General features: G+C 36.4%; 3 protein-coding genes across 9 annotated transcripts in view; all 3 read right to left on the bottom strand.

Moving 5' to 3' along the window:
• Positions 1–463: 463 nt before the first annotated feature.
• ccdc61 (coiled-coil domain containing 61) lies at positions 464–7783 on the bottom strand. 2 transcript variants are annotated; one of them, XM_067423054.1, is made up of 14 exons: positions 7585–7783; positions 6802–6972; positions 6633–6715; positions 6289–6321; positions 4730–4890; positions 4495–4647; positions 3086–3287; positions 2884–2966; positions 2561–2784; positions 2401–2479; positions 1888–2094; positions 1228–1261; positions 1058–1124; positions 464–961 (listed from the first exon to the last, which is right to left on the bottom strand). In XM_067423054.1, exons 2-14 carry the CDS (start codon positions 6953–6955, stop codon positions 867–869), a joined length of 1575 nt encoding a protein of 524 aa, XP_067279155.1. In that variant the 5' UTR covers positions 6956–6972; positions 7585–7783; the 3' UTR covers positions 464–866. The 2 variants fall into 2 exon arrangements, with proteins under 2 accessions (XP_067279155.1, XP_067279157.1); XM_067423056.1 differs by lacking the exon at positions 6289–6321 and having other exon boundaries at positions 467–961.
• Positions 7784–8630: 847 nt separating this feature from the next.
• lifrb (LIF receptor subunit alpha b) lies at positions 8631–22687 on the bottom strand. Of its 5 annotated transcripts, none has more exons than XM_067424238.1 (18): positions 22534–22687; positions 21310–21412; positions 21010–21182; positions 20757–20907; positions 20413–20661; positions 19549–19675; positions 19301–19425; positions 19066–19202; positions 18826–18976; positions 12009–12070; positions 11710–11911; positions 11432–11620; positions 11162–11263; positions 10334–10501; positions 10128–10241; positions 9883–9976; positions 9713–9776; positions 8631–9217 (listed from the first exon to the last, which is right to left on the bottom strand). In XM_067424238.1, the coding sequence occupies exons 2-18, from the start codon at positions 21395–21397 to the stop codon at positions 8834–8836; spliced, it is 2580 nt and encodes an 859-aa protein (XP_067280339.1). In that variant the 5' UTR covers positions 21398–21412; positions 22534–22687; the 3' UTR covers positions 8631–8833. The 5 variants fall into 5 exon arrangements, with proteins under 5 accessions (XP_067280339.1, XP_067280340.1, XP_067280343.1 ...); XM_067424239.1 differs by having other exon boundaries at positions 21310–21409; positions 22534–22674; XM_067424242.1 differs by having other exon boundaries at positions 21310–21409; positions 22530–22666.
• Positions 22688–23236: 549 nt separating this feature from the next.
• rictorb (RPTOR independent companion of MTOR, complex 2b) overlaps positions 23237–26217 on the bottom strand; it is a 43972-nt gene continuing 40991 nt past the window's right edge. For both annotated transcript variants that reach the window (XM_067424463.1, XM_067424464.1), the window contains one exon: positions 23237–26081. In XM_067424463.1, coding sequence (XP_067280564.1) covers positions 26007–26081 — 75 coding nt within the window. In that variant the 3' untranslated portion in view covers positions 23237–26006. The remainder of the gene's footprint in view (positions 26082–26217) is intronic.

Genomic DNA, 26217 nt, shown 5'->3' with positions numbered 1-26217 from the left:
CATAGCAGATGTTACTCTTGAGTAGACCACCATGCCATTTTATTTTCTTTAGAAAGGTTTCTATCGTCATGACCACTTCTAAAGACAAATTTAATGTTTTTGTTATTCTACATACAAGGTTTTTATGGAATCACATTAGAAACAAGACTTCAGGAGAAATTACCACTATTGAAGCAAACCGAAGACCAAGAGTCAAATGATCTGCAGCTTACATATTACATTTATGGATTTGGCAGATGCTTCACTAAACTAGTGTACCTCAAGACATACATTTTATCACTATTTGTTTCTTGGGAATCAAACCTATAACCTTGTGTTGTTAGTTCCCTACTATGCATCAGTCACGGGAACATTAACTTGTATAAAAAAAATGGATGTCACTTTCTGTTGTGCTCCAATGTATAAGAGTGCCTGTAAAGAACAGACACACACTGCAAAATCTTTTATATATAAAAAGCTTTGTTTTTCAGAATCTCACAAAAACAAAATGTGAAAGCATCTAAAACAGACATAAAAACATACACACTAATCATATAAAAAACAACAATGGTTAACAAACACTAATTCATAAAATGTACACAGGAATGTGTTTAAAAAAAACAGTATATCCTGAGGTCATACTTTTGGGCAAGTCTGATATGGCAACAGTCTCAAGAACCCCCTTCACAAAGCCAGCATAAATGCATTTTGAGTCAAACCCAAAAGCTACATTAGGGATTAAGAAAACAAACAGTATTCAAGTCTCATTAGTATAAATGACTACGTTACAGACACGTCTGTACACAGTGCTTGAAAGAAATGATTGTCCAAGTTTTTCAGTCTTTGTGCAAAATGCCTAGATAGACATCTAAATCCACTGGGATTAGTTAGTGTCCTGTGTCAAGGTCCCGCATGTAGTCCTGCAGGGCTTGTAGTCGAGCGTCTATCTCTGACAGGTCAGCGCCAGTGTCAATAGATGAGTCTGAGTAGGAAAATATACATGGCTTACATGTATATACTATTGGTTATATATGCATATACAGAAAAAAGAAGAGTTAAAGGGGAAATGATGTGGTACCTGCCGCTCTCATCCTTTGCGCCGGGGTGCTACACAGTGGTTTTTTGTTTGTGTGTCTTCCTCTAGACTAGATGGAGCAAAAAAGAAAAAAAAAACAATTAGAATTTGAGGCCTAATCTTTACAAAATCTTAAAAACAAAAAAAACAATGCATTTCACATTGTTACTCACCACAGCTGGACCATTATACACCAGTTTCCTTCCTCTGCAAAAATAATAATAATACATTAATAAAATAATAGACAACAGAGTACATTATAATTTATTTTAGGTTTTTTTTAAAGGAGACTTATGCTTAACAAGACTACATTTATTTGATTAACATGTAAAAACAAAATATTGTGAATTAATTTTTTTTATTTACTCAAAGCTGAATTTTCAGCAGCCATTACTTCAGTCTTTAGTATCACATGATATTATAGAATCATTCTAATATGCTGATTTGCTGTTCAAAAATCTGTGGTACAAATACATTTTCTGCATGAAAACAGCATTTATAAGAAATATATTTTTTTGTGATAATGTTAAAGTTTTTACTGTTCCTTTAAATCAATTAAAAGCGCATATAACTTATTCTTAAAATGTACAGTAGCAAAAACAGGCCAATTTAATTTTTAGGTTCAGAGAAAGTGCAGAAAATTGTCATGTAAAATACCCTTTTCAAGATAATATTATACAATAAATCTTGACAATTTTATAGGCCAACTGGAAAAAATTTTTAAAATAAAAGTTTAGGCCTCTCTGCACCTTGTTTGAACTGATTCCTAAGGCCATATTTAACCTGGACAACAATGAATTTGGATAAACAACATGTTTTGTTTATTGACATGCCTGCTATTTAGAGGCTTAGCAAGCTCTTCAAACTCAGCTACTGATCCTTCAGAAGAGCAACGACTCCTCCTGCTCTCTACAGACACACTCCTTCTCCTGCCAGCACTTCCCGCTCGCATCAGCTGAGGAACGGGCTCTCTGGAGCGTGAACGCCCTCTTTCCATCAGAGACGGTGAAGCCAACATGTCCCTTCTAATCTTCCTCTGACTGTTGGAAACAAAGGCAGACCTCATGTATTTCTGTAAAAGATATGAAATGTGTACAGCTGCCCACAAATAAATTTGACCAGATAACTTTCGTTCTGTCTGATCTAAAAAAAAAAAAGTTTGCATTAATGTGCCAGATTCATGACTGATGATCAACAATGGATTCATGTAAGGGACAAAAGAGTTTATGGATCACCTATCAAAATAAACCACATTCTTGCTCATAGACAATGCTTTTAGGGAAAAACACGACAAGCATAAAACAACAAACACAGCAGAAAAAAATTAAACAGCAAAAGGGTCTTACTTCTTCAGTTCGGCCTCTTTTAGGCGTCGTTGTCGGTCTTGGATGTAGGCTGTAGGGTCAAACCGAGGCCCCCGTGACCCTGTCAAAATAGAATACAAGACTTGAATCAAGCAGGGCCTAATTATACATCTACATTTGTTTTTAGTCTTCACACACTTACCTGTTGGAGATGGTGAGGGTCTTGCGATACAATTCCGAGCCCCTGAAGAGTCTGCCCTCCTAACTCTCTCCTCTGATCTCCGACCCCTGTCCTCCATCCTCTCTCTCGACCCGGAGCGCGCTCTTAACCCTACACGGGTCAAACTGCGCTCTCTGGATAAAGAGCGATGAATCTCCCCATCACACCTGAGCGCACTTCGGCCAGACGTGACTGGAGTTGCGCGACTGTTCAAATAGGAAGAATGAGATGATTAACATGTGCCCAAAAAATTAAACAAAATGTATGCAATAAAAATGGCACAGATGGTGATTCATTAAGCTTACCCACGTCGTAACATGGCCAACTCAGTGGTCAAACTTTTAACGCGTATCCGAAGAGCCCGTTCTGAAGCCCTGAGCTCTTCCAACTACAAACAAGAGTGAATTTGAATTTTTAAGTGTGTGCTAATGACTATGCATTAGTGTTTTATGTTGTCAGCTTGTCTCTCTCATAACCATACAACAGCAATGATCTCATTAGACACACCTGTTCTAGTAGGAGGCGCTGTTCCTGGCTCCTCTTGCTTGCAGACCTTTGGCTTTTTGCCCTTTCCTTCAGCAGCTGTTCCTCCAGGCTGTGCACTGCCTCTCTGAGCCCACGAGCCCCAGGAGTAGAACCGGACCCTACCATCTGTAGACGATCCAGAGCCTTGGCCAAAGCCTCCTTTTCATCTCTGACCAAAGCCAACCTGATAAAACAAACCCCATAAAACATGAGAGAAAAAGAATTGTAAATGCAACATTCAGTTTTTTACACTTAGTTGCTGTTGTTGTGATTTTAATTAAGAAACCTTAGTTTAACTTTAACTATTTTATTACTTTCTATTCTCCCCTATTCGTACATTTCAAAACTGAAAGTCAATCACAATAACGATTGCCTACACCCAACCCTGATCCCTAAACCTACCCATCACAGTAACCTGAAAGTTTTGAAATGTAGTCTAAAATAGGAAATGTAGTCTAAAATAGTTGGTGACATCTAGCGGCGAGGTTGCAAACTGCAAACGCACACTGCTCAACTATCCTTTTTGAAGCACATAGAGAAACTAAGGTGGCCGAAAGGACAACGATGTCGTCGTCTGAGATAGCAGAGAGTAGCTAGCGCTCTGTAGAGCTCTGTTTGTCCGTTTAGGCCCCCCCCTCCAAACCAGTTCAGCAGAAATCCTGCCCTGGAGCCAATTCTAAACATTTCAATGGCCATGTCAATCACAATAACGATTGCCTACACCCAACCCTGATCCCTAAACCTACCCATCACAGTAACCTCAGCCAACGAAATTGGTTACAGGGCGGGATTTCCTCTAAACTGGGAAAAACACTTGTTTAGGGCTACTGTAGCATTTAACATGGCGGCACAAAATTGTGATTTCAATGTAAGGGGCCCAGTGGTGTATGTATATAGAAGTGGCTCATTCTAATAAAAACATAACGGTTCATTATGTAAGGTCTTTACAAAAAACTGAAAACATAGTTCTGTATATTATATTGCATTTCTGTCAATAGATCCTCATATATATTACACACTGCACCTTGAAAATGCTTTGAAAGGATAGTTGATAGTAGAGACTAAAACATCTTAATTACCATCTACTCTATTTGTTTTGTCCATATATTCAAAGTCAAAGTTAACCAAAATAGTTTGGTAACGGACATTCTTTAAAATATTTTCTTTTACGTTCCACAGAACAAAAAAACATTCTACAGCTTTGAAAAAATAGAATTTGAATTGTTGGTTGAACCACCACTTTGAGGTCATTGACTTGATAAAGATTTGCATGCTACAACAGTATACAGGATTTCTTTCTTATATTGTGCTGACTTTGTCCCGTGCACCTGCAACTAACCCAGGTGTGCTAGGGTTTTTTTATTTACATATTGACTAAAGAAAGAACTGACTCTGCACGGAGCCTGCGTGATTCTTGGTCTGGTACTTTATGGTCCCCTCTCAGTGCCAGTGTTTTCAGCTCGGCCCTCAGAGCTCGGATCTCTTTCTGAAGCTCTGCAGGATCAGGTTTGCCAAGATATGGAAGTGGAAGAGGATAGTGTATCCTAAACAAAAATAAATGAATTCATTAAAAACTTCTCTGTTGTAAGAGTGACAAAAGCAGACCAGTGATCAAACTACACAGACCTGTCAAACTCCACAGTGTAGATGAGGATGAGGTATCGTTTAGCACTGAGAGCAGGAGACTGCGGCTGAGCACGAGGTCGGCCAACTACACCTGCCTTTCTATTCCGCAAAAGCTCGAGGTCGGAGTAAGTCAAGAGGTCAAGGGTCACTGATTCACTGGACTGCAAAAGATAATAAAAGCAAATTAGTATTTTTTTATGTGATTATTAACAGAGAAGACAGGTTAGTCATTTCATAACCATTTCTGTTGTCAATAATTCTAGAAGGGAGGGAACAACTGAAACCTGAGCGAAACTGTAGCATGACTTTGATATCAAATCAGAAAGACTGATTTAATTAAATAAATATATGTGCTACATGTTTCAGTGTGAACTGTCATGCCAGCAGTTCATGCACCAGAGTTTTTTAGTGTCTCAGAGCGGCTCGGTTCAGAATAAATACTGCCCCACACAAAGACATTTCTGCATCTGCTCTACTTTTGGCTGGCTTATAACTTACATTTGGGAACAGAACATGCAATATGGTAGAAAAATATTGCCAAATATTTTTGAAGAAAAAAAGAAGAAGCACTACTTGAAAAAATATGCACTGCATTTAAAAATGCTTGCAAATTGAAAATTCAAAATGGTTGTTTATTTAAATTCAAAACATCCACACATTTTCATTATTAAAAATTCAATAATCCATATTCACCTCTCAGATTTCACTTCTAAAATATCCATTCTATTTAAAAATACAACCTATAATATTTGAGAGGCAATAATTGGTCCGTTTTATTTCGCTTTACAAATTCAGTGGTACAAATTCAACAGAAAATTCAACAGTTCACATCCGGGAACTGCAGGAATAGCAAAAGATCACCGAGCACAATCTCTATCTGCTGTTAGTCAACCTCACCAGCAGGTGATGCAAGCGGCTGTTGACAAAGACTAGAGCAATGGGCAGTCATTGTTCATTAAAAGCATTTACAGAAATGGAGCAAGCAATATGTATTTGTGATTATTATCAGGGCCTTAAGTTCTTTTGCGGTTACATTTGTTCATGTAAGCAGCTTAGATAGTCGTATATTTAGGGACCGTCTCTAAATATGCAAATATGTGTATACATATTTCTAACTTCACTAGCATTTGAAGAGAATAACTTACAGTCATATTACCAACTGCAAAGTGTTCAAGTAAGTGTCAGGCATGATGCACACCTTTTTTGTCCTTTTCTTTTTTAACATTTTTGAAACGAAAGAAATCAGAAATGTGTATACGAATGTTGTATGTAACTTTAGAGACAAGTCCGACTAAAGTTACATACGAAATGTGCGACTATTATCCAATGTCATTGTGAAGCCAACTTTGTGCCAGTATATAACTGGGAAACACTTTGCCGCTATGTACATATTCTGAGTTCACCTGCCTGCAGCCTATATAGTATAGCTTATGGTGCCATTTGAACAGTTTTTCCATTCCTTTGTCATACTTTTCCATTGTTTTTCAATGTAAACACGTGCTAGACGGATGCTAGACGGCGCCCAAGTTAAAATAAGTTGACAAATAAGGTCCACTGACCTGCGTCTTGCGTTTTTTAACCTCAAAAATGTGCTGTGTGAATGGAAGAAAATGAAGAAATTAAGACAGTTTAAAATAATATTATCTTTATTAAACTGTTTTTTGTTTGTTTTAGAGTGAAATATTACATTAGCAATGGTTTGTGTTTTGTTTAGTAATGTTACTGTTATTAAATAATTATTATTTTATTGTCATACATTTTTACAACATTTTCAGCCCTAAAAATAAGCACAGCAAACCAAAAGCAAAGGGGGTGGGGGCTCCAAATTGAGCAGCCCTGTCATAAGAATCAAGGCAACATTACATTAAATATGGATTTTAATTGAACTTTTTTATGGACTCACCTTGTTGACAGCAGACTCGAGCATGCTACAGAATACTGGAAACTGTTTAAAATTCCCAGTTTTCCGGGTCAGATCCTCAATATCTAATTATAGAAGAAAAAAATGTATGACATAAAACAACATTTCAAGCAAGCAAACACAGAAGATTACTTTTAAAAGCTTAACTTACAGGCAGGATCAAACTCTCCTCTCCACTGGTCCGCTGTAACAACATCTGAAATTTCTACGATTAGTAACCGCTCAGCCAACTCGACCTTGACAGCAAATTCAGTCCCCCGAAATTTCATTTCTTCCTGCACAACTGTGCCACTGCCAACCTCCATTTCTTGCCGATGACAGCCTAAAGGAATCATTGGACATGGTCATTTCAGTTCTTCATAATGCTCTGATCAGATTTTTTGATTACAGCCAGACAGACAAGATTATTAAATGAAAACATTCATTATAACCAACCATACAGTTTTCATTAAAATGGTCTGGATTCATTATTTTAGTGCTGTTTATGTCAAATACACCGACCTGTCCATTACACATGTCAACTTCACTGCCATGACAGGCAGGATTTAGGTCATGAAACATTTCAATGAATGACACTCTTATATCTTTACACTTCACTGAATTTCTTTATATCTTAGCTAAATAAACCTGTATCCTTATTTATTCATGAATTAACATAAGTTGCAAACTATTTAACAAATCAGCATGTCAGCTAAAATGATGGAGGACTCTTGCTAACCCTAAAGATTTGACAATAGACTGCCAACGCAGGGCTAGTCGCACAATAACACTATAAAATCAATCGCAGTAATAATAGACATCATACATAATGGTTTGGAGGCTACAGAGGAACATGCGACTACAGAGGATGATAAATGTGCATAAGTTCATGTCACGATAGATGCATCTTAGTTTAACGTTACACACAACTAGCACATTAGCAACATAACGTTACCCGTTATTGGTGGTAATGCTTTAAGCAGGGACGAGCTGTACGACTAAAATCTACATTTATAACGTCGATGAAATTAACGGAAAAAAAGAGAAAGCAGATTAATATCTTTTATATGCTAATTTAGCTAGCTCATGTTAGGAAATCTGGTCGTTAGTCGTAACTGAGCTCGAACAACTGAAAACAGCGGCTCAATGACCGGGAATTCAAAACTCCCGCCCACAACTGTTTACATTGGTCAACTTGGATAAACGTTGATATTCTATTGGTTGCTCTGCTTGTCAGTCAAAAGGGAAACGTTTCATTGTGGCAACGCCTTCGGATAACTCCTCACGCCCATAAAATAAATCTTATAAAACATGAATAACCGTCAAACATTTTTTATATTATATATATATATATATATATATATATATATATATATATATATATATATATAAAAACTTATATATTTTCAAGACTTTGTGAACCAGTTCTCCTTTTCCCCATTTATTGTTTCTTGTTAGATTAATAATATACCTAGTCGTTACTCCTTTTTCATTTCTAATTCGAATGTGCTTTCCACTGTACTTGATAGCTGAATGTAAGAATAATTGTGTTGTTTATTTCTTGTTAAATTTGCATTAATACCTGAAGTGTTTAGGCATAAATCGGGCCTGTGTTTCAATCACAGTAGCCTATTCTATTGTTCCCCTTCCTACCAATTACTTCTTTTTCCATTTTTTAACATAATCCTTTTCATTTTTACTTCTCAATTACGCTATGTGTTGATGTTAATATTATTATTATTATTATCAATTGGTTTATTTTTTGGGGGGTAAACAGTAAAATATTTGTCATTCCAGTAAAAAGAAACTCAAATTTAAGTTGAAAGTCTTTAGTCCACAAGAGGGAACTATTGCTCTAGTCTATTGGAGCATAATGCTAGCACCATCAAGGTCGTGGGTTAAATTCAGAGGGGTCACACATATACAATGAAAGAATGTGTAATATAGATAAACATAGCCTACAATAAATAAGTGAATTACAATGCAAATTTACAGAGGCAGTTCTACGGAAGGCCACAGATTTATTTCATCACAGTACACACAACTGCATTTTCACTACAAATTTTACAAGAGCTAGAGTTGAGAAAACAGTACCATAACTTATATTAGCATTCATTCACTGGTATATACACAGGTATAATTCACATATAGTTGTGCATTATAGCACAACACTGAGGTCTATCTATTGCAGCTACATTCGTAGACTAAGCAGATTGGGGCTTGTAGCCGGAGGAGTTTTTAACAACAACATTGTCCTGAACAAAGTTGGGAGCAGGTTGGTAACCATCCTGCATTTCCAGAGTAAGCTCAGGTATCTGGACCACATCAACCGGTTCTTGAAAGGCCATATTATAAGAAGGGTTTTCAATAATTGAAGGAAGCTTTTGAGCACAGGGCCATGGAGGAGGATAGTGTGAGACATCAACTGGAGAATTTGACGTATGGTAGGAATGTTGTGTAGGAAGCACTGGGTAATCAGAGCTGATGAGGCCATGCTGACTTTCTGCCGTCGCAGAACGCTCTGAACTGTAGACCTCTTGGACCTCACACTTCATATAACCCTCAGTCATCTGGGTACAATAAATGCCCTGCAAACAGTAACAGATTTGTTGACCATAAAGTCTTAGGACAATGATTTTTAACTGGTATGCCAGATAAAGATCAAGTAAGATTAAAGGCCAAGCAATACACTAGCGAAACAAAATGACATTCCAACATTTGATGATTTAGCCTATTTATTAAGCCAATAATGTACCACAAACAATTTGTATTGCAAGTGAACCCATATTGAATGTTGTCTGGTCATAATTTATTTGACCTTGAACAGTTTTTGAACATAAGGTCATGTCATGCAACCTGTCCATGTTGGAATATGACTAATTAGAAAAAAAAGAAGATAAGCATATTGATTTTTCTATGATGACTGTATACATTTTATTGCAGATGACATTTATAAAGTTTGTTGCAGTGTATTATTGGGATACAAAATTGTATTCCCTCTTGTCCCAGACACAATGTGAACACACCTGCAACCCCTTTTTGGCTTGTGACCCACATGCAGATAATCAACACTGACGGCTCACCTTTGTACTCCATTTCCCTGCAAGTTTTGGTTCAGGAATATCTGGATACAATACTTTCTTTAACCTGAAGGAGTGACATTTAGATTCCAGTTGAAAAATTAAAAATCTATAGAAAATACTGGGTTCTTGAAAAACACATGATGTTATTCTATCTAGAGAATCGTCCATACCATTTTCTCTTCCTGAAGCACAGGACTGATATGATAATGAAGATAAGAGTTGCTGCGCTGCAACCGATAACAGTGATCACAATAATCTGGCCAGCTGTGAAGAATTTGTCACAATACACACAATGTTATCACATTTGCATGATGTGCTATATTCATCAATGCTCTTAATATTTGCTTACTAAATATAATTAAAAATCAGTGGTTTCAATGGTTCAATCATCAAAGGTTTCAATGAAATATCATACTTTCTTTTTTCATTTCCACACTGAGTGTGGCGTAACCGCCGTCTCCTCCAGATGTAAAGGCACTAACATGGATGGTGTAGGTACCAGGATCTAAGGTCAAATGAGCTTTAGGTTCTAAAATTGAAACAAAATATGTTAATTTGTAATGCATAATCATCTTTTAAGGTTGGGAAACAAAGTGGATGCTTATTAGAAAGAGAACCCACCTTTGGTGAAAGCTGTGCTAACATTAGTTTTGGAATCAGAATGAAATGTTTCGACCTTGTATCCCTGTATGAAGCCATTTTGCTCATTTACGGGCAATTCATCCCAAGAAACTTCAAGTTTTTTTCCATTCTGATTACTTCCCAGGTTCGTAACTATCCCTGATGGTCCTGAGAAAGACAATGTGAGGCAAACATGAAACAAATGTACGAAACAGTAAAAACTACAATAAACATTTAGCTTGCACAGACACGATTTCCTGTATTTTAAAACTACACTCTTAGAAATACAGGTTCTTTATTGACATCTATGTCTATAAAGTTTCTTCAAATGAAATAAAGTCTATAAAGTTTCTTTAGATTTTTAAAACATTATTTACACTAAGTAAATACTGGTTCTTTAGGAACTGAAAGGTTCTTCTATGGAATTGCTGCGTGAACCTCCCTTTGGAACCTTTATTTTTTTAAGGAATTTATTTAAAATTTCAATTTAATACAATTTTTAATGTGGATATCTCTCTTTTACAAACCTGTCAATTCGCTTCAGAAGGCCTTTATTTTTTGCCACTATAAAGCTCGGAAAAGCCAGGATATATGTTTTAATATAACTCCAATTGTATTGGTCTAAAAGAAGAATGTCATATATACCTAGGATGAATTGAGGGTGAGTAAATTATGGGCTAATTTTCACTTTTGGGTGAACTATCACTATCACTTTAAGAGCATGGACTTGTAAAATTCTCAAAGACATTGCCCTAAAAATAACATAAAAAGAAGTAAATAATTAACAATCCATCACAAGTTATTAAATAGTGAATCTTGACTGCTTACGTAGCTCTTTAGCATATCCCTCATGCCTCTGCAGAAGAACTGGTTTATCATCAATGCAGGCATAGACCGAGACAGTATATTTCACTCCTGCTTTAAAATTACCTGTGTGAGATAGAAAAAATCAAATATTTTGTCCACCAACAGCCGTGCAAAGAAATCTCATTTTAACCAAGTCTTTATCATTGATGAACAATTACAAATGTGCTCAAATTCAAAACAACAACAGATAAGGAGTGAGTCGAATGACTCCTATTTATGCTCCCAACTGACCATGTTTCCAGGAGCAATAGGCGGCATGGTCACATTCTGGGATCTTCGTCCATTCTACAGTACATTGTGTCTCATTGTAGGTTGGAAACCATTCAACAACATAGCCACAAGTGGAATTGAAGTATTTGTCCCAAACTATTTCAAAGCCACCAGTATGACTACTGATTTTGCTTATCTCGACGTCATTGTCTGTGAAGAGTATGTTAAAACTTCATTAATTTAAACACAGCCCTTTCAACCCATTTAAACAGCCTTTTGACTATTCTTTGAAAGTTCACCTGGATAACCGGGGACGATGATCGTTGAAGGAGCAGAAAGGCCAGCAGAGTTTCTTGCAGAGACTGTGATGTTTTGATCATTTCTTTCATTCCCAGGGTTGATTTCATAGCACAGCGTGTCTAGTTCTATTGGTTTTATCCACCTGGCTTCGCTAATTTCATATTTCGTAATTATCCCATGGCTTTGTTGTTGAGTTAGAGGCTTTAAAACATTAACACGATTATTTTTATTTGTTTGTATGTAGCAACAAAATGCAAAGCTAAAGACAACAGTGCCAAATACGATAAACTGAACTTACCTTCCACAGAACATATGGACTTTGATTGAAATGGTGAATCCAAACATCTACTGCTTCTGGAACTGAAGAGAGATTATTAGTGTGATTCCTCAAATTTGATTGGCTGAGTGGCAGTCATTGAATCACTCACCCAACTAGTTCAAACACTTTTCAATTTATCCTGAAATCTAAAGGTGGGGTAAGTGTTATTTCAAAACTGTTTTAGAAAAAGGACTCGGGCAGAGTGGAATAACAAACTTGTAGCCAATCAGCAGGTAAGGGGCGTGTCTATGGTCTAAAACACGAGTCACACAGGACAGACATTAGCCGAGAACTAGCTGCTTTTGCTTGAATATGCTTGTGTCATGTTCGCTTGTTAGTCCATTTGCGATCGTATTGTGTCTCACTTCAGCGATGATAAAGACCCGTTAATTTCCATACCATATGGAGCATCTAAATCTCCTCACTGTGTGCTTCAAGCATCAGCTCGCACAATGTCTCCGACAAGTAAGATACTATACTCCTAATGTATGTTTGTTTCCTCTTTTCATGAACTATATTACCCTTATCCGGTCATAATTGTAATATATCGATAGCTGGACTGTCGACTCGTGTTCTATCGAGTTGTTCATGAGAACAGTTTGTGTTTTTGTGATCGCTATAATAACTCTAATCTTGTCATAATTGTAATATGTCGTTAGTTGGACTCGTGCTCATGTACTATCGAGTTGTTCATGAGAACGGTTTGTGTTTTTGTGATAGAAGGGGTGACTTTTTCATTGAATATTCGACCTGGATTAGTTTTACACACAGATTCTGCCATAGTCATTGCCTGGGTTACGTATGTGTGGGGCGGAGCTATCAAAATAGGGGCGAGACCCTTTTGGGGGTAGGGGCGTGTTTTTTTTGGTGATTTGAAATATCAACAACGGTTACCAGATAGCACTTACCCCACCTTTAAAGAAGTAGTTAACTTTAAATGGAAATTAACCCATATTCCCCCTCAAGCCACCCACTGGGTTTTTCTAGGAAACCTTAGAAAGTTTCTTCTTTCTAATGAACACAATCAGAGTTATATTAAAGGGGGGGTGAAATGCTGTTTCATGCATACTGATCTTTTTACACTGTTAAAGACTTGGAATCCCATACTAAACATAGACAAAGTTTCAAAAGTTAAGGTGGACGTTTGATGGGAGTATTTCTTTGTCAAAAATACTACTTCCGGTTAGTCATAAGTTTCGGCAAGTTTTTTGAGATCATGCGTCCCCTTTGACGTTAATGGGGGCGGAATTTCCTTGTATGGGCCTTACGGACAATTCTACCGGAAGCGCGTGAGAGAGAGCGAGGGAGAGAGCGAAAGCAACAGCCTACGCCCATCAAAGCGCTGGCTTGTAGGATGCTGGACAGGTGATGTGCACATAACAATGTCACCAAAAAAGTGTGTTTTTGGTTGCCAGACCAAGACAGTCCTGCACAGATTCCCCAAAACCCCGCGTTAAGGCAACAGTGGATGTAATTTGCTTTTCCGTATCAGCAACTGAGTTGCGCGAATGTTTATATCTGTTCGCTGCATTTCGGTGCCGACTGTTTCATAAACAAGGCCCAGCTCGACGCCGGATTTTCCCAATCGCCTAATGCTGAAGGATGGAGCAGTCCCAACGTTAGAAGGGTGAGTGAGACTGCTTCAAATGTCTGTGTTTTTTTTAGTCCGCTTACTGTCTACACAAACCACGCGTAAACACACAAACACACGTGCACAACTGCACTTCCCACATGTACACCTTCAAAGACAAAAATACGACCAGTGTTGCCACAGTTACTTTGAAAAAGTAATCTGATTACTGATTACTCCTTTAAAAAGTAACTTAGTTACTTTACAGATTACTTGATTTTAAAAGTAACTAAGTTAGATTACAAGTTACTTTATTAGTTACATTCAGCAGTTGCCGACAACACCCCTGCCGCCTCAAAATAGAAATGGCAACCGTTTTTGGCAACACACTTTATTGCATTTATGCCCGAGCCTGACGGCCCCGACTTTTTTACGCCCCTTTTTTCAGGCTTCTGCTTCGTTTTATATTTATTTTAATAATTAAAATGAACAATGAGATGTGCTGGTGGAAACAACATGAGACCATAGCTTGCGCCACTGTCAAGATATGGCTCACGCAGGGTTAAAGAGTCCATTTCTTCAGTGCAGCTGCTCGAGTTATGGCCTTTTTACAACTGGTTCCTTCGTTCATTTTCTCTGACCAGGTATCTATCTGATTGCGAAATGACCAGGAGTAGGCTTAATGCCTTCCGAGAGTCTTTCGAGACGTATTTAATTCCGATCACTCAAACAAACCAATTCAGAAGGTGCATGAAAGCATTTCAAACTAAATCGGGCAAATGTAAATGTATTGGTTGTTTAAACCACATGTGTAAATTTTAATCCTGGCAAATAATTAAAAAATAAATGTGTGAGAGCGTGTTATGTTGTAGTCAGATAGATATGATGGTGCTATACTGAAACATCGCTGCAAATGAGTAAAGCAAGCCAACGCATATGGCCGTAAATGAAACTTTAAAATAAGTCACACAAAACACAATCATCTTCAATATAAATTAATGAGACTAATGATCTTACCAGTGCTTAGGTCACTCTCTCTCTCATATTGCGATCTTTGAATTTGAAATGGGCTGCTAAATAAAATGCTGGAATCTTTTGCTTTGATGTGAACTCCGTTAAATGAGCATATACCGTGGGAATTGAAGATCGGATTTATATTAATTTTGCTGAAGTGTAAGGTAGGCTATAAGACAACCTGCATGTACTTTCTTTTTTTTTTTTTTTTTAGATTGTGTAGCCCGTTTGGTTTTTTTTGAGCGCCGTTGCGAGCAGTAGGCTAATCTATCAGCCTGCCTCAGCTCGTCAAAAATGCCTTTGTGGTGGTATAATAACTAGCCTACTTTGTTTTTAATGTCAAAGTAGTTATATTTCGTTTCGTTTCTTTATTAAGTTCATTTCGAAAAATGTTTAGAGCAATTTTTTGTTTGTTAAATTAAAGTTTAAATTTTTTTATGTGACGACCCAGTGAGTTAACCGCATGTTTAATAGCCTAGTCTCTCAAACCAACTCTTGAATTGTCTTGTCTATATAAACTTTAATTTAAAAAACAAAAAATTGCTCTGAACATTTTTCTTAATTAGGTTTATAAAAAAACAAAACGAAAAATAACTACTTTGACATTAAAAACAAAACTGAATTATTTTAATGGCTGCAACAATGTAAAAAAATAAAATAAATAGAAAACACTGGCTCCAGCCGGACTCGGGCTGAGAATTTTGATAAGCTGTCGGTTTTTACTAAGGAAAATTACTAAAATAGTAACTCACAGTGACTTGGAAAAGTAACTTTAATCTGATTACTGGTTTGGAAATAGTAACGCGTTAGATTACTCGTTACTGGAAAAAAGTAGTCAGATTAGAGTAACGCGTTACTATGTAACGCGTTACTGGCATCACTGAATACGACGATATAATTCAAGTATAAATATGTAAATAACACAAGCCGCTAAGCATATTATATAGTTAGTGTATAACTTGTACCACATACAGACGTCCTGCTCTAGTCGTTTTTGCTGCTGCTTCTGTTCAACTGCAGCCTCTGGGTCTGATTCCGGATCATAGATGTATGGCTGTATCTGATTAAAAGCCATATTTTTATTTTGAATAAAGTTTTTTTTCCGCTGTTAGGGATGAGACAGCTTTACGACGCACTCGACTCAACACACAGCGCGCTGCTGCACACGTCATTATTTAGCTCCGCTCACACGATACGCCCCCACCCGCTCGGCTTTTTTCGGAAAGACTCGGAACAGCGCATCTTTCTTATATAATTATTAAAAAAATAAAGACTTTCCGGAGATATGCAGGATGCAATGCTACTCTATAGGTACTCAAGATTGACATGACACTGACTGAAACTGAGTGTTTCACCCCCCCTTTAAAAAAAAAAATTCTGATGCTTCAAAGCTTTATAATGGCAGTGATTGGGACTCACGAGTTTGAAGCTCAAAAAAGCACATCCATCCATCATAATCTCCACACGGCTCCAGAGGGTTAATAAAGGCCTTCTGAAGCGAATCGATGGGTTTGTGTGAGAAAAATATCCATACTTTGTAAAGTAAAATATCAAGCACACGCCAGACCACCTTCCGTAAGTTGAATACGAAAGGCAGTCTTGCTGGAAGCTAGATATTTAACTTTATAACAATGTGTTAAATCTGGATATTTTTACTACACAAACTCACTGATATTTTTGGTCCAAATCTGAATCTCTTGAAGCATCGAAAATACATTTTGGTGTATATAAAAATACCTTCGTTGCTCTGGTTGGTGTAGCGCTATCCTATCGCGTGCAGAGGGAATTTGAAAGACAGCCGTTTATCCCGCCCCTCGGATTGAGCCCTGTCAATGGTGAGTTTCCAGACCAAACATCTTGATGTGGGTCTGGCTTGTCAGGCTAATATTCTATAGTTTTGTGAATTATTTTGAGAAACCATGAGGAAAGGGTGAATAATGACAGTTATTCTGGTGAATAATGAGTCAATATTCAGAAATGCTTAATAATAATATTTTTTTTAACTATGCTGTATAGCTGTATTTAGCGATGCATTTGTTGTCAAACTCAAAATGTGTTTAGTTTTAATGATTAAAAAATGTCTATTACTATTACTCTACTATTATTTGAAAAAGTTAATAATTGTATTTTTGTGAAAAAAACTTTATTATTTTAGTTAAAAAAAAATTTTTTTTAAATTATATCTGGTAACATTATAAGCTGTCATTTGGTCACATTTCAGTGTACCTATTAATGAAACAAAACCACATAATTTTACTAGATATGTCTGAAATTAATGTGGGAAAAAATAAATACTCTGAACCACAAGTGGATTTACACAAACTGAGAAAGACAGAAAGCGTTAGGTTGTGCCCCACTCTCCCCTACGTTTATAAAGGATGGATGAATATTTTTTGCACTTCAAACTCGTGAGCCCCGTTCACTGCCATTATAAAGATTGGAAACATCAGGACGTTTATTACTTTAACTCTGATTGTGTTCATAAGAAAAAAGAAACCAATGTATATACTTAAGCCCCGTTTCCACCAAAATAACCAGGAACAATTTGTACCAGGAACTTTTTTTACAGGAACTTTTCTCCCCCCCAGACCTGCAACTATCTGCGTTTCCACCGCGGGGAAGATTAGGCAAATTAGTCCGGTGATGTAGGACTGCGTGCGACTGCTCCTCCAAGTCAGTGATGGACAGTAATCATTTTTGTGCGACCGTAAAAATGAACAAAAAATTATGACATTTTTTTGTACCGATTGAAAGATTTAGTGGACTGTTTACTGAAAGTTATCTAAACCGATCTGGTGTTTACATGTGATGACTTTCAATCGCAATCATTTTGTCACATGCAGTTTGTCTGCCGCATCAAAAATGTCAACGCTGTTTTCTCCAGCAGCTGGAGTGTGTTTACTGTAGCCATAGCAACTCTTAACGGCCACCAAGACTAATACAGTATTGCTATCTGTTGTAAAGTGTAATAATCATCTCAGAAAAAAAATAAATTCTTCTGTCAGGCGCAGTTAAAGTAAAAACTGCCCGGGGCAATAAACGCTGTGTCATTATTCCAACATTATCTTCATAACTTACGAAATAAAAAGTTTACCCCTCAGAAAAATTAGCTTTCCTCTGTTGTCAACATGAACGCGGCGCGCGCTGTCATGTCATGTAAGGACGCACACTTAAAAGTAATCGGTCTGGTCGTTTACATGGTGAAAAATAGACTGTAAAAAAATGAATAACGAGTATGGAAGAGATTCAAGCTGTGCTGCTTTTGCTGGTTATGTATAGGTTTACTAAAGAGCTAATTAACAACGACAGAAAAGAGCAGCATATTCAGAAAGCTTGTAAAGCTAAATTTAAAATGACAATGAATATTATTATCAGCTATTACGGACATTGAACATGAGATGGCTGAGACGAACGCGCACCATCACACAGCAAGACTGATATCGAACCTCACAAAAGACTTTTATAAATGCCGGTTGAAATAAAATGCTGCGTGAGCTCAACCAATCAGCATGTTCAGCGCTCAAGTCCCGCCCTTGAAAGTTCCTGAACTTTGAAAAAGTACTACCTCGCGAGCAGGGCCGTTTGGAGGGGGAAATATTCAAAGTTCCTGGTTCCTGGGTAAAGTTCCTGCGGTGGAAACGTGGCTTTAGAATGACATGAGGGTGAGTAAATCATGGGGTAATTTTAATTTGGTCTTACTACATTAGGTGGTCTTGATTACTATGTACTAACATCAAAAAATAAGTACAATGTACTTATTGCGTTCATATTGTAATCCAAAATCCTTTTGCTGATATTGAGGTGGGATACGGGTAAAGTTAGGGACGGTGTTAGGGGTAAGTTTAAGATGAAGGTCATTTTTAAAATGTAAGTACAATCACATGTAAAAACATCTATGTACACAATAACTGCATTGTATCAAATTATTAATTAAAATGTTGTGTGCCACCTAATGTAAAGCGGGTCCTTTCATTTAAAATGAACTCCTAATTGTGTAATTTTCTGTGGCTTTGCAAGTTCACGTTGGTGGAGAAAAAAGTGACTAAGTAAAATGTAAGTTGTGTCAACATGGTAAGTTACTCAATATGAACTTATTGCATATTGAAGAGTTAAAAGTCACACTCACAAAACTGTGTAGAACTGTAAAAACAAAATCATACATATGTATAAAATATTAATGAATTATTATTTTTTAATTCTTTGTATACTTACTGTCCTCTTTAGTGGAGAAAGTAATTTGAGTCTCGTCACTCCATTTGTACAAGTGCTCTTTAGATCCACATTTGACTTTAGCTGTGTAACTAGTAAAGGGCTGCAGATGGACAAGGACAATTGATGAACGTCCCACGTCACTGACGCTTTTCTTTGTGAAAGAAGAAAATGTGTGGACATTTGTGAGTATCCAAGTTAAACAGCAGAGAGATAAAAACGGATATCAATTTTGACACCAACATTGTAAATGCTTTCGTTGAGGATCACTTGACAAATGATCTGAAATGACGTATCATTTCCCACGTCCAAACTCCACGTAAGAGTGGCATTTCTTGCATAAGCAGCATGGGATAGTTTACTGGGTGCTTTTAACCATACTGTACAAATGGAAACAAAAAAATAATATCACAAATAAAAGCTGTGGCCTTGCAGTATTCTAAGACTCATCAATATTAAAGTAAATAATCTGTCTTACCTCGATGTTTGGGGTCAGCTGTATCAGTGAGAACCTTCACACCAAGGGCATTTTTGGCAGTCAGAGTCCAGGTTGTCACCTGCTTTGGCACCCCAATCAGGACACATTTATTGAAATCACAAACGCTGACAAACACAAAACACTTTAAATCAGTGAAGTTTTCATTCAGTATGAATCATACGATAAGAGTTACCACGCATGATTTGCTTTCTACATTAAAAAAGATGACATTACGGCTGTGTGGTTACCCTCCATTAAGCGTGTAGATTGTTTTATTAATAACTTCCATGGTTGTTTCTCGACCAAGTTCCCAGTGGCACTCCACAGATCTGAGATCCCGTGTCATGCATGCAAGATTCTGGTCATCTGGAGGATCTGCAGCAGCCAGGACACAACTTAAATGTCAATTAACAAATCTGGTATAGACGACAGGTCAAAAGTTTGGGGCCAGTATTTTTTTTTTTAAAGAAATGAATACTTTTATTCAATTACATTAATCAAAGGTGACAATAAAATATTTCTATTTCAAATCAATGCTGATCTTTTGAACTTTCTGTTTATAAAAGAAGTACAAATATAGTAATTTCCACAAAATTACAGCACAACTCAACTCTTTCAACTATGATAATAATAATAATAAATGTTTCTTCAGCACTAAATCAGCATATTACAATCATTTCTGAAGGATAATGTGACACTAAAAATTCAGCTTTGCCGTCGCAGGAAAAAATTACATTTTAAAATATAGTAACATATAAAAGTTATTTTAAATTGTAATAATATTTCACAATATTACTGTTTTACTGTATCTTTGAATAAATAAATGCAGCCTTGGTGATCTTTAAGAGACTTTTAAATTGTATGAGTGTTAGTTTATATTTACTGTGTTTACCAACTAATGATCTGGCATTATACAATTATATACAGTAATTTTGTTCCAAATGTTAGGAATGCAAGTTATAGATATAGTCAACAATATCCAAAGAAGCTATGACTAATCCTCACCTAATGGAAAACAAAGTCAAACTTCCCAACTCTCTGTAAAACAATTCAAAATAAACAGGTAGCATTTAAATGAAACAATTTCTATAAAATAGGATGTTTACACTTACAGCCAGTAATTACTGAAGTGCCAACATGGTTTCCATTTGTATCATCACACCATATGTTATTTACTTGAGGGCTGGTCAAGTGAACTGGTTTTGAGATGTACGTCCTGTTGCTGATGGGGATTTGAAATATAGAACCGGCCACTGGAACCGATTGGATCGTCTCCAAGATGCAACAAAACGTGACGTTACTCCCAACCATGTAAATCAGATTGCGAGGATAGAGATTCCTTTTGCCGTTTAGATCTTCTCCTGTCATTTTACAGGCAAAACAGTTCAGTTTGTTGTTCAGTTGTTATTCTCTTTTGCATAAATGCACATGTATGATAACAACTGTGGCTACAAACCTTTGTACAAGGATAATGGTGTCCATTCACCAGTGTGATTTTTATCTCGATGCCTAAGTCTTACCAAATGGGAAGTGCACTGCAACGGTATAGGTGAGGTCCATTTCCAGTGATAATGGCCTGTAGTGTCTGGCATCACAGTTATATTTTCCTAAACAGTTATTTCACACATTTTTTAAAATACATAAATAAATAAATAACCTTACACATCTCTTCCAACGCTCCAGCAAGGAATCACAAAAGATCCACTTACACTGTGAACACTATGTGTCTTATTTTCAGCATGATAAACCTCCACGTCATAGCTGACTTCGCTGAGTTCATTCTTTTCAGCAAACCCATCTTTCCATTCAACGTTCAACACATAAACACCATTCTCAGGTGTGTCGGTTTCTTCTGCATACACTTTTATAGAAAGTGGATGCTCTGTTGATACATAATTTGAACAATTTAATTGGATTCTTCTATTCAAGGTCTCAAATAACGATTGAAATAAAATGGTGCTGTATTATTAAGAGTTTAGCAATAGTGGTTGACTGCATTCAAGACTCACCTTCCTGTTCCGTTTGGCAAATCAGAGATGAAAGTAAAGCACACAAAAGCCAGACTGACATTATAGAATGGATCACCAGTGTCTCCATTAGCAATCAGATCTGCTAAGGAAGGAAAATGGCTCTAATCAATTAACAGTGGCTGAAAAACAACTTCTAATAAGGTATTAAAAAATGAAAATAAACAATCTGTCTTCCCTAATGGGTTTTAATTTACGGGACATTTAGGAGCTAGTAAAGTGGAGGGAGAGAGAAAAATGGAATCACCAGGACATGATTCAGCACAGACGATGCATTCTCATGAGCATGTGCGAAATACCCACACCACAGATCTAACTGGTGTTGCAATTTTTTTTAATGGTTTTTGTTATTTAGACATTAACCCTACAAATCATTTGTGTGGTACAAATAGCATTTTCATATAACCTATCATATGTTCTGATGAAGACACTGGGCACTTTATTTAAATGGGCAGAAAATAAAAAAAAGATCAGAAATGCAATTAATAAATAATCTATTTAAGCTATAATCATCCGGGCATTAAGGGAAGCAATAGGGAGATATGCATTACTACTGGAAAGCTAGATGCTCAGTGTCTGTTGTAGATGAGACCATCATCAGTTATGATCTGCTATGTAAATTAGTAAACAGTAAACACCACAGATGGTGACTGAATAGGCTTCTATGCATGTCCGATACATATACATTTTTAATATTGCCACATATATGATCAAAACACACCAGAAACTGTTAATTTCAAGTGCTTCACATTTGTGATTTAACACAACTGCTATTAATGCACACAAAAATGGCAAAGAATTGATCACTGCAAGTCAAGATTAATTAATATATTATTTTAAAAATGTAAACTTTTTCAAATCACAATTTTCTTTAGATATCTGGAGGATTTCAGACACCATAACATATAAACACAATTTTTTTGCACTCTGGTGAGATGTCAATTGTGTTTAGAGCGTCTTTGCTAAATTGCTTTGTTGTGTAAAAACACATATTAACTGAATAGGACTTGCAAGCTATTCATTCTCGAAAGATTAATATAGTCTAAATAATCAAGCAAAATACAATTAAACGCACGAGTTAAGCTAAGACAACCAACACATTCAACTAGTTAACATTGGTAGACTTACATATATTAGATTTGATTCAAGTCACTGACAGAAAGCCTCTTCACGAGCAGTTAATAACAAGAATAAACACCCACCAACCTCACTGGAGGCAGAAGAATCAGCTCCTGTTTTCCTTACATTAATTCCATCCCAAAGGAAAAAATGTTAAACTTAAAGCAGAGTTTTAGAGAGCTATAAAGTTCACTCGTAGTTTACTTCGGAGTAGACGAGCAGAAGTGTGAGAACATCTATAGTGGGAGGATCTCATGAAGCGTGCGGGAAGTTAAGCGTCATTTCACATGGAATCAAGAAAAACACGCTTAACCCCTACAGTTGAATGTTAAAACTATTCCCTCGTGGCGAAGATTTTAGACTCTAAAATCGATATTTTCTTGCGTATACAGTAACTTAGCTTAGCTCCAGTGACAGTATCCATCCGCCGACATATGCCACTGTATAGAGCTAAAGTGACTTATGTCTTGTGACGGATATACAGCGAATGTGAATTAAACTAACCATTTCACATTGTACGCATGGTTTACATAAGGCAAATGGTTAACAGAGATTATAATTCTACAGTGTTATTAGTAGGCTAGATGACAGCAGAAAAAAACGGGCACATAAAGGAGGGGAGTGAGTTCAATGACGGGCTGTTCTGTGGAAAGCAGCGGAAACTTTTCTCTGGAATGCTGCACAATTTGTATAGCATATCGCTTAGCCTACTGATTTGGATAATAATAATAATAATAATAATAATAAACCTTTTCCAAGGAACACAGGAATGAAACACTTGAGAAATTAATCAAGAAAAGGAGGTTTATTTGATCATGGATGCATCCCTTCCATTAGATTATCAAGGCCCATAGCTAATTCCCCCCAAAACACATTAAATTATAGCTCATAATTACAGAAATATTGTAAGTATGTACAACAGTTTTAATTTTTTTCCTTTCAGGAAAAATATAAATAACACTTCTTGCATCAGTCTCTGCAATTTCATTATTAATTGGTGCTTGAATTTCATATAGTGCTCTGCAAAATCACGAGTGCACTTAAAGAAAAGAAAATCACTAAAAGGTGCAATTAGTTTTATGTGTACAATGAACAAATGTACATTTAAAATGCATTTCCTTTACATAGTGATGGAGAAAACAACCCCTTTTAAAATACTTGAAATTTGTTCCACAAATTCAATTGTTATTTTTTGCGATAACTGCCGCTTGTTATTATTTCAAAGGTTTTATAAACACCAGTACATCACCAATTCAAAATTCTTTTAAAAAACAATTTAACACTGGCTTCCGGTCACAACACCCCTAGTGATAAAAACGAAGCGAGAAAATAGCAAAACAGTAAATGATTTAACAGTGAAAAAAGACCCACAAAGAATCAGTCATTCTGGGATATTTTCACCACATATTTATATGACTTCGCTGAAATCATTTTTCTGAGAACAGTTCAGAATATATGGGGCAGCTTCCAAATGTACTTTGTAATATTTTGTTATTATTGTCCAATGTCCAGCTAGTATAAAACCTGTTATTTAGCTCAAACAGCATCACATATTATATTATTTAGTACCACTCAATAGTTATTCTGTTGCTCATTGGCAGAACTCTTATTTTATTTTAGAATATTTTATTTCTATTCAATGTACTGCAGATAGGATTAGAACGCTCATGCACTTAAATTTTTTCTCAAGAAGCCTAAAAAGAAATACTGTAACTACTCGTATTGCTGGCCACGTCGGACTTAGTTTTCACAATACAAAAATAATAGATGTTGAAACCTGATGCTTATTCAAAAGCCAAGGCAGGCAAAGGCAGATTTATTCATTTCTATAATAAATATTACAATTAAACAGGGCAAATTCATTAATTATAATAGGGTTAAAGCTAATATAATTAAGGCAAAATAATTAAAGCTGCCTAAATAACAAATGGTCCAGCCAAAAGAATGAATAGATCATCCTATCTTCAGTAAGTCAATTGTGCATATAGAATTACCAGGCACACTGCATAGAAATAACTTAAATATGAACCTCAAATTTATACTTACAAATGGGAATCTAACCATTTTTGGTCATGTTTTTATGTTAAACTAGATGCATCCAAACCCTAAAGACATCTTGTTCCCATATTAAACCAAAATGGCTATGCACAAAACTGAGAAGTGCGGTAATAAATATTGATGATATAAAGCATAGTATTTTATGGCTGTCAACCATCTGAGCAGAACATGTCATATCCTTTTACTCAATGGATTGATCAGCATCAGGAATTTCTTGTCCATTTAACCTGAAATTTCCACCAAATGTTTATTACCTGTTTAAAATCTCCTGACCAAAAAGCATTAATAGCAATACCAATGAGAGCATAGTACAAAAGTATTTTTCATAACAAAATGTTGTGAAATATGTTTGGCGAGTCTTAGTTTTATTAATGCTTTAATAACTAATGCTTTTCTCTGCAGAAAGAGGGAATTTTCTGGTAGCAATATTATAATCACTTAAGATAACAGTGGTGAAAGCACTTTAACTTCCTCTTTTGAGCCCATTGTCTACATGTACATTGACTGTCAGACATAATACACAGAGAGTTTTATCCTGGCTAATGCGCTAAAATGACGTGAAAAGGACAGAGAAAACTCCTTGGACCAAACAATAAATAAGTAAATAAATAAATAAATATCTGTCTTGTCCAAATGTCAGATTTTTTTGGATGATGTTTCAGAGGTCAGTTATCAAAGTTACACAGTAATACAGTACAGCCACTACTGCATGATTGTGTAACATCACCATTAGAAACATGTTACATACATTTACTCGGGGATTGCTATGTGCTACGTTGAGATAAGAATTGGTTCAAATAAGCAGAAACGACTCTCTCATGAGTCAGGTACAAAAGGGAAATAGAAACTGGCAGTTTCTCATTATTATTACTTAATGATGATTGTCTTACATAGCAAATCACACCAAGACTAAAGCAGCGTGTTTATTTAGCCTGGTTGCGAAAGCCACTTCTTCATATTTTTTAGACAACCAGAATTCGTAACAAAAAGTTTTCAAAGAAAAACAGCCGGAATGTTGTAGTGTTAAGGGATCCGCTCAGGGAAAAAATGCTTTTACGTGCAATTGAACGCATAGCCCCTTTAAAAAAGGACAATATTGAATGAACGGAGCTGACGGAAGTTAACATACTTCCTAGAGAGTCTTGAATGGTTTTGCTCACTTGCGTTTGAAATACAATTAGCATTGACTTCACTTTCGGTTCAATGCTATACAGCTCATAACTGTCCGTCACAAGGATTTTTTGGTTACGACATCCAATGTAGATGTCCACAGAGCATCTGCGTAGAGTGTATTTGTCCAGATGAAAAGAGTTTGTTCTCTAAACGTACCGCTCTTTCACTCAGTGGAAACATCCCAGGTGACTCTCCCAATCCACCCATGTCTGTTCCATAGCCCTAGTCTGTTATTGCTTATATTAATCTTAAGCTCATGGTCAGGCCAAGGAAATGGATTGACAGCTTGCTGCTCAGGGAAGAGAATTGTCTGAAAAACATTAAGTGGATCACGGCTCTGATGGAAGATCTACTGTGGCAGACTTCTTGGGCATTGACAGAATGCTCTCAGCCTCCTCGTACATCTACAAAAAAAAAGGTTACATGAATGCTTAGTAAAAAAATAAATCCGCAAATCCTAGTGACACAGAAATTACACACGTCAGCTTTAACTAATTCTAGAAAGACAATTCACAATAGAAATCACAAATACCACCAATA

Source organism: Pseudorasbora parva, chromosome 18, assembly GCF_024679245.1.
Source record: "Pseudorasbora parva isolate DD20220531a chromosome 18, ASM2467924v1, whole genome shotgun sequence".
Lineage (NCBI taxonomy): Eukaryota > Metazoa > Chordata > Actinopteri > Cypriniformes > Gobionidae > Pseudorasbora > Pseudorasbora parva.
The sequence above is the reverse complement of the archived record's forward strand: the minus strand, read 5'-3'. Positions and strand labels throughout refer to the sequence as shown.

What these genes read in the sequence shown, in the direction of transcription:
- ccdc61 (XM_067423054.1), bottom strand. Translation starts at nt 6,955, where the DNA reads ATGGAGGTTGGCAGTGGCACAGTTGTGCAGGAAGAAATGAAATTTCGG. An exon ending in AGCGCCTCCTACTAGAACAG is followed by an intron (nt 2,967 to 3,085) that starts GTGTGTCTAATG and finishes TCTTGTTTGTAG; the next exon opens with TTGGAAGAGCTCAGGGCTTC. An exon ending in ACCCTCACCATCTCCAACAG is followed by an intron (nt 2,480 to 2,560) that starts GTAAGTGTGTGA and finishes CTATTTTGACAG; the next exon opens with GGTCACGGGGGCCTCGGTTT.
- lifrb (XM_067424238.1), bottom strand. Translation starts at nt 21,397, where the DNA reads ATGGAGACACTGGTGATCCATTCTATAATGTCAGTCTGGCTTTTGTGT. An exon ending in TCAACGAAAGCATTTACAAT is followed by an intron (nt 18,977 to 19,065) that starts GTTGGTGTCAAA and finishes TCTTTCACAAAG; the next exon opens with AAAAGCGTCAGTGACGTGGG. An exon ending in GTCCATATGTTCTGTGGAAG is followed by an intron (nt 11,912 to 12,008) that starts GTAAGTTCAGTT and finishes AATGTTTTAAAG; the next exon opens with CCTCTAACTCAACAACAAAG.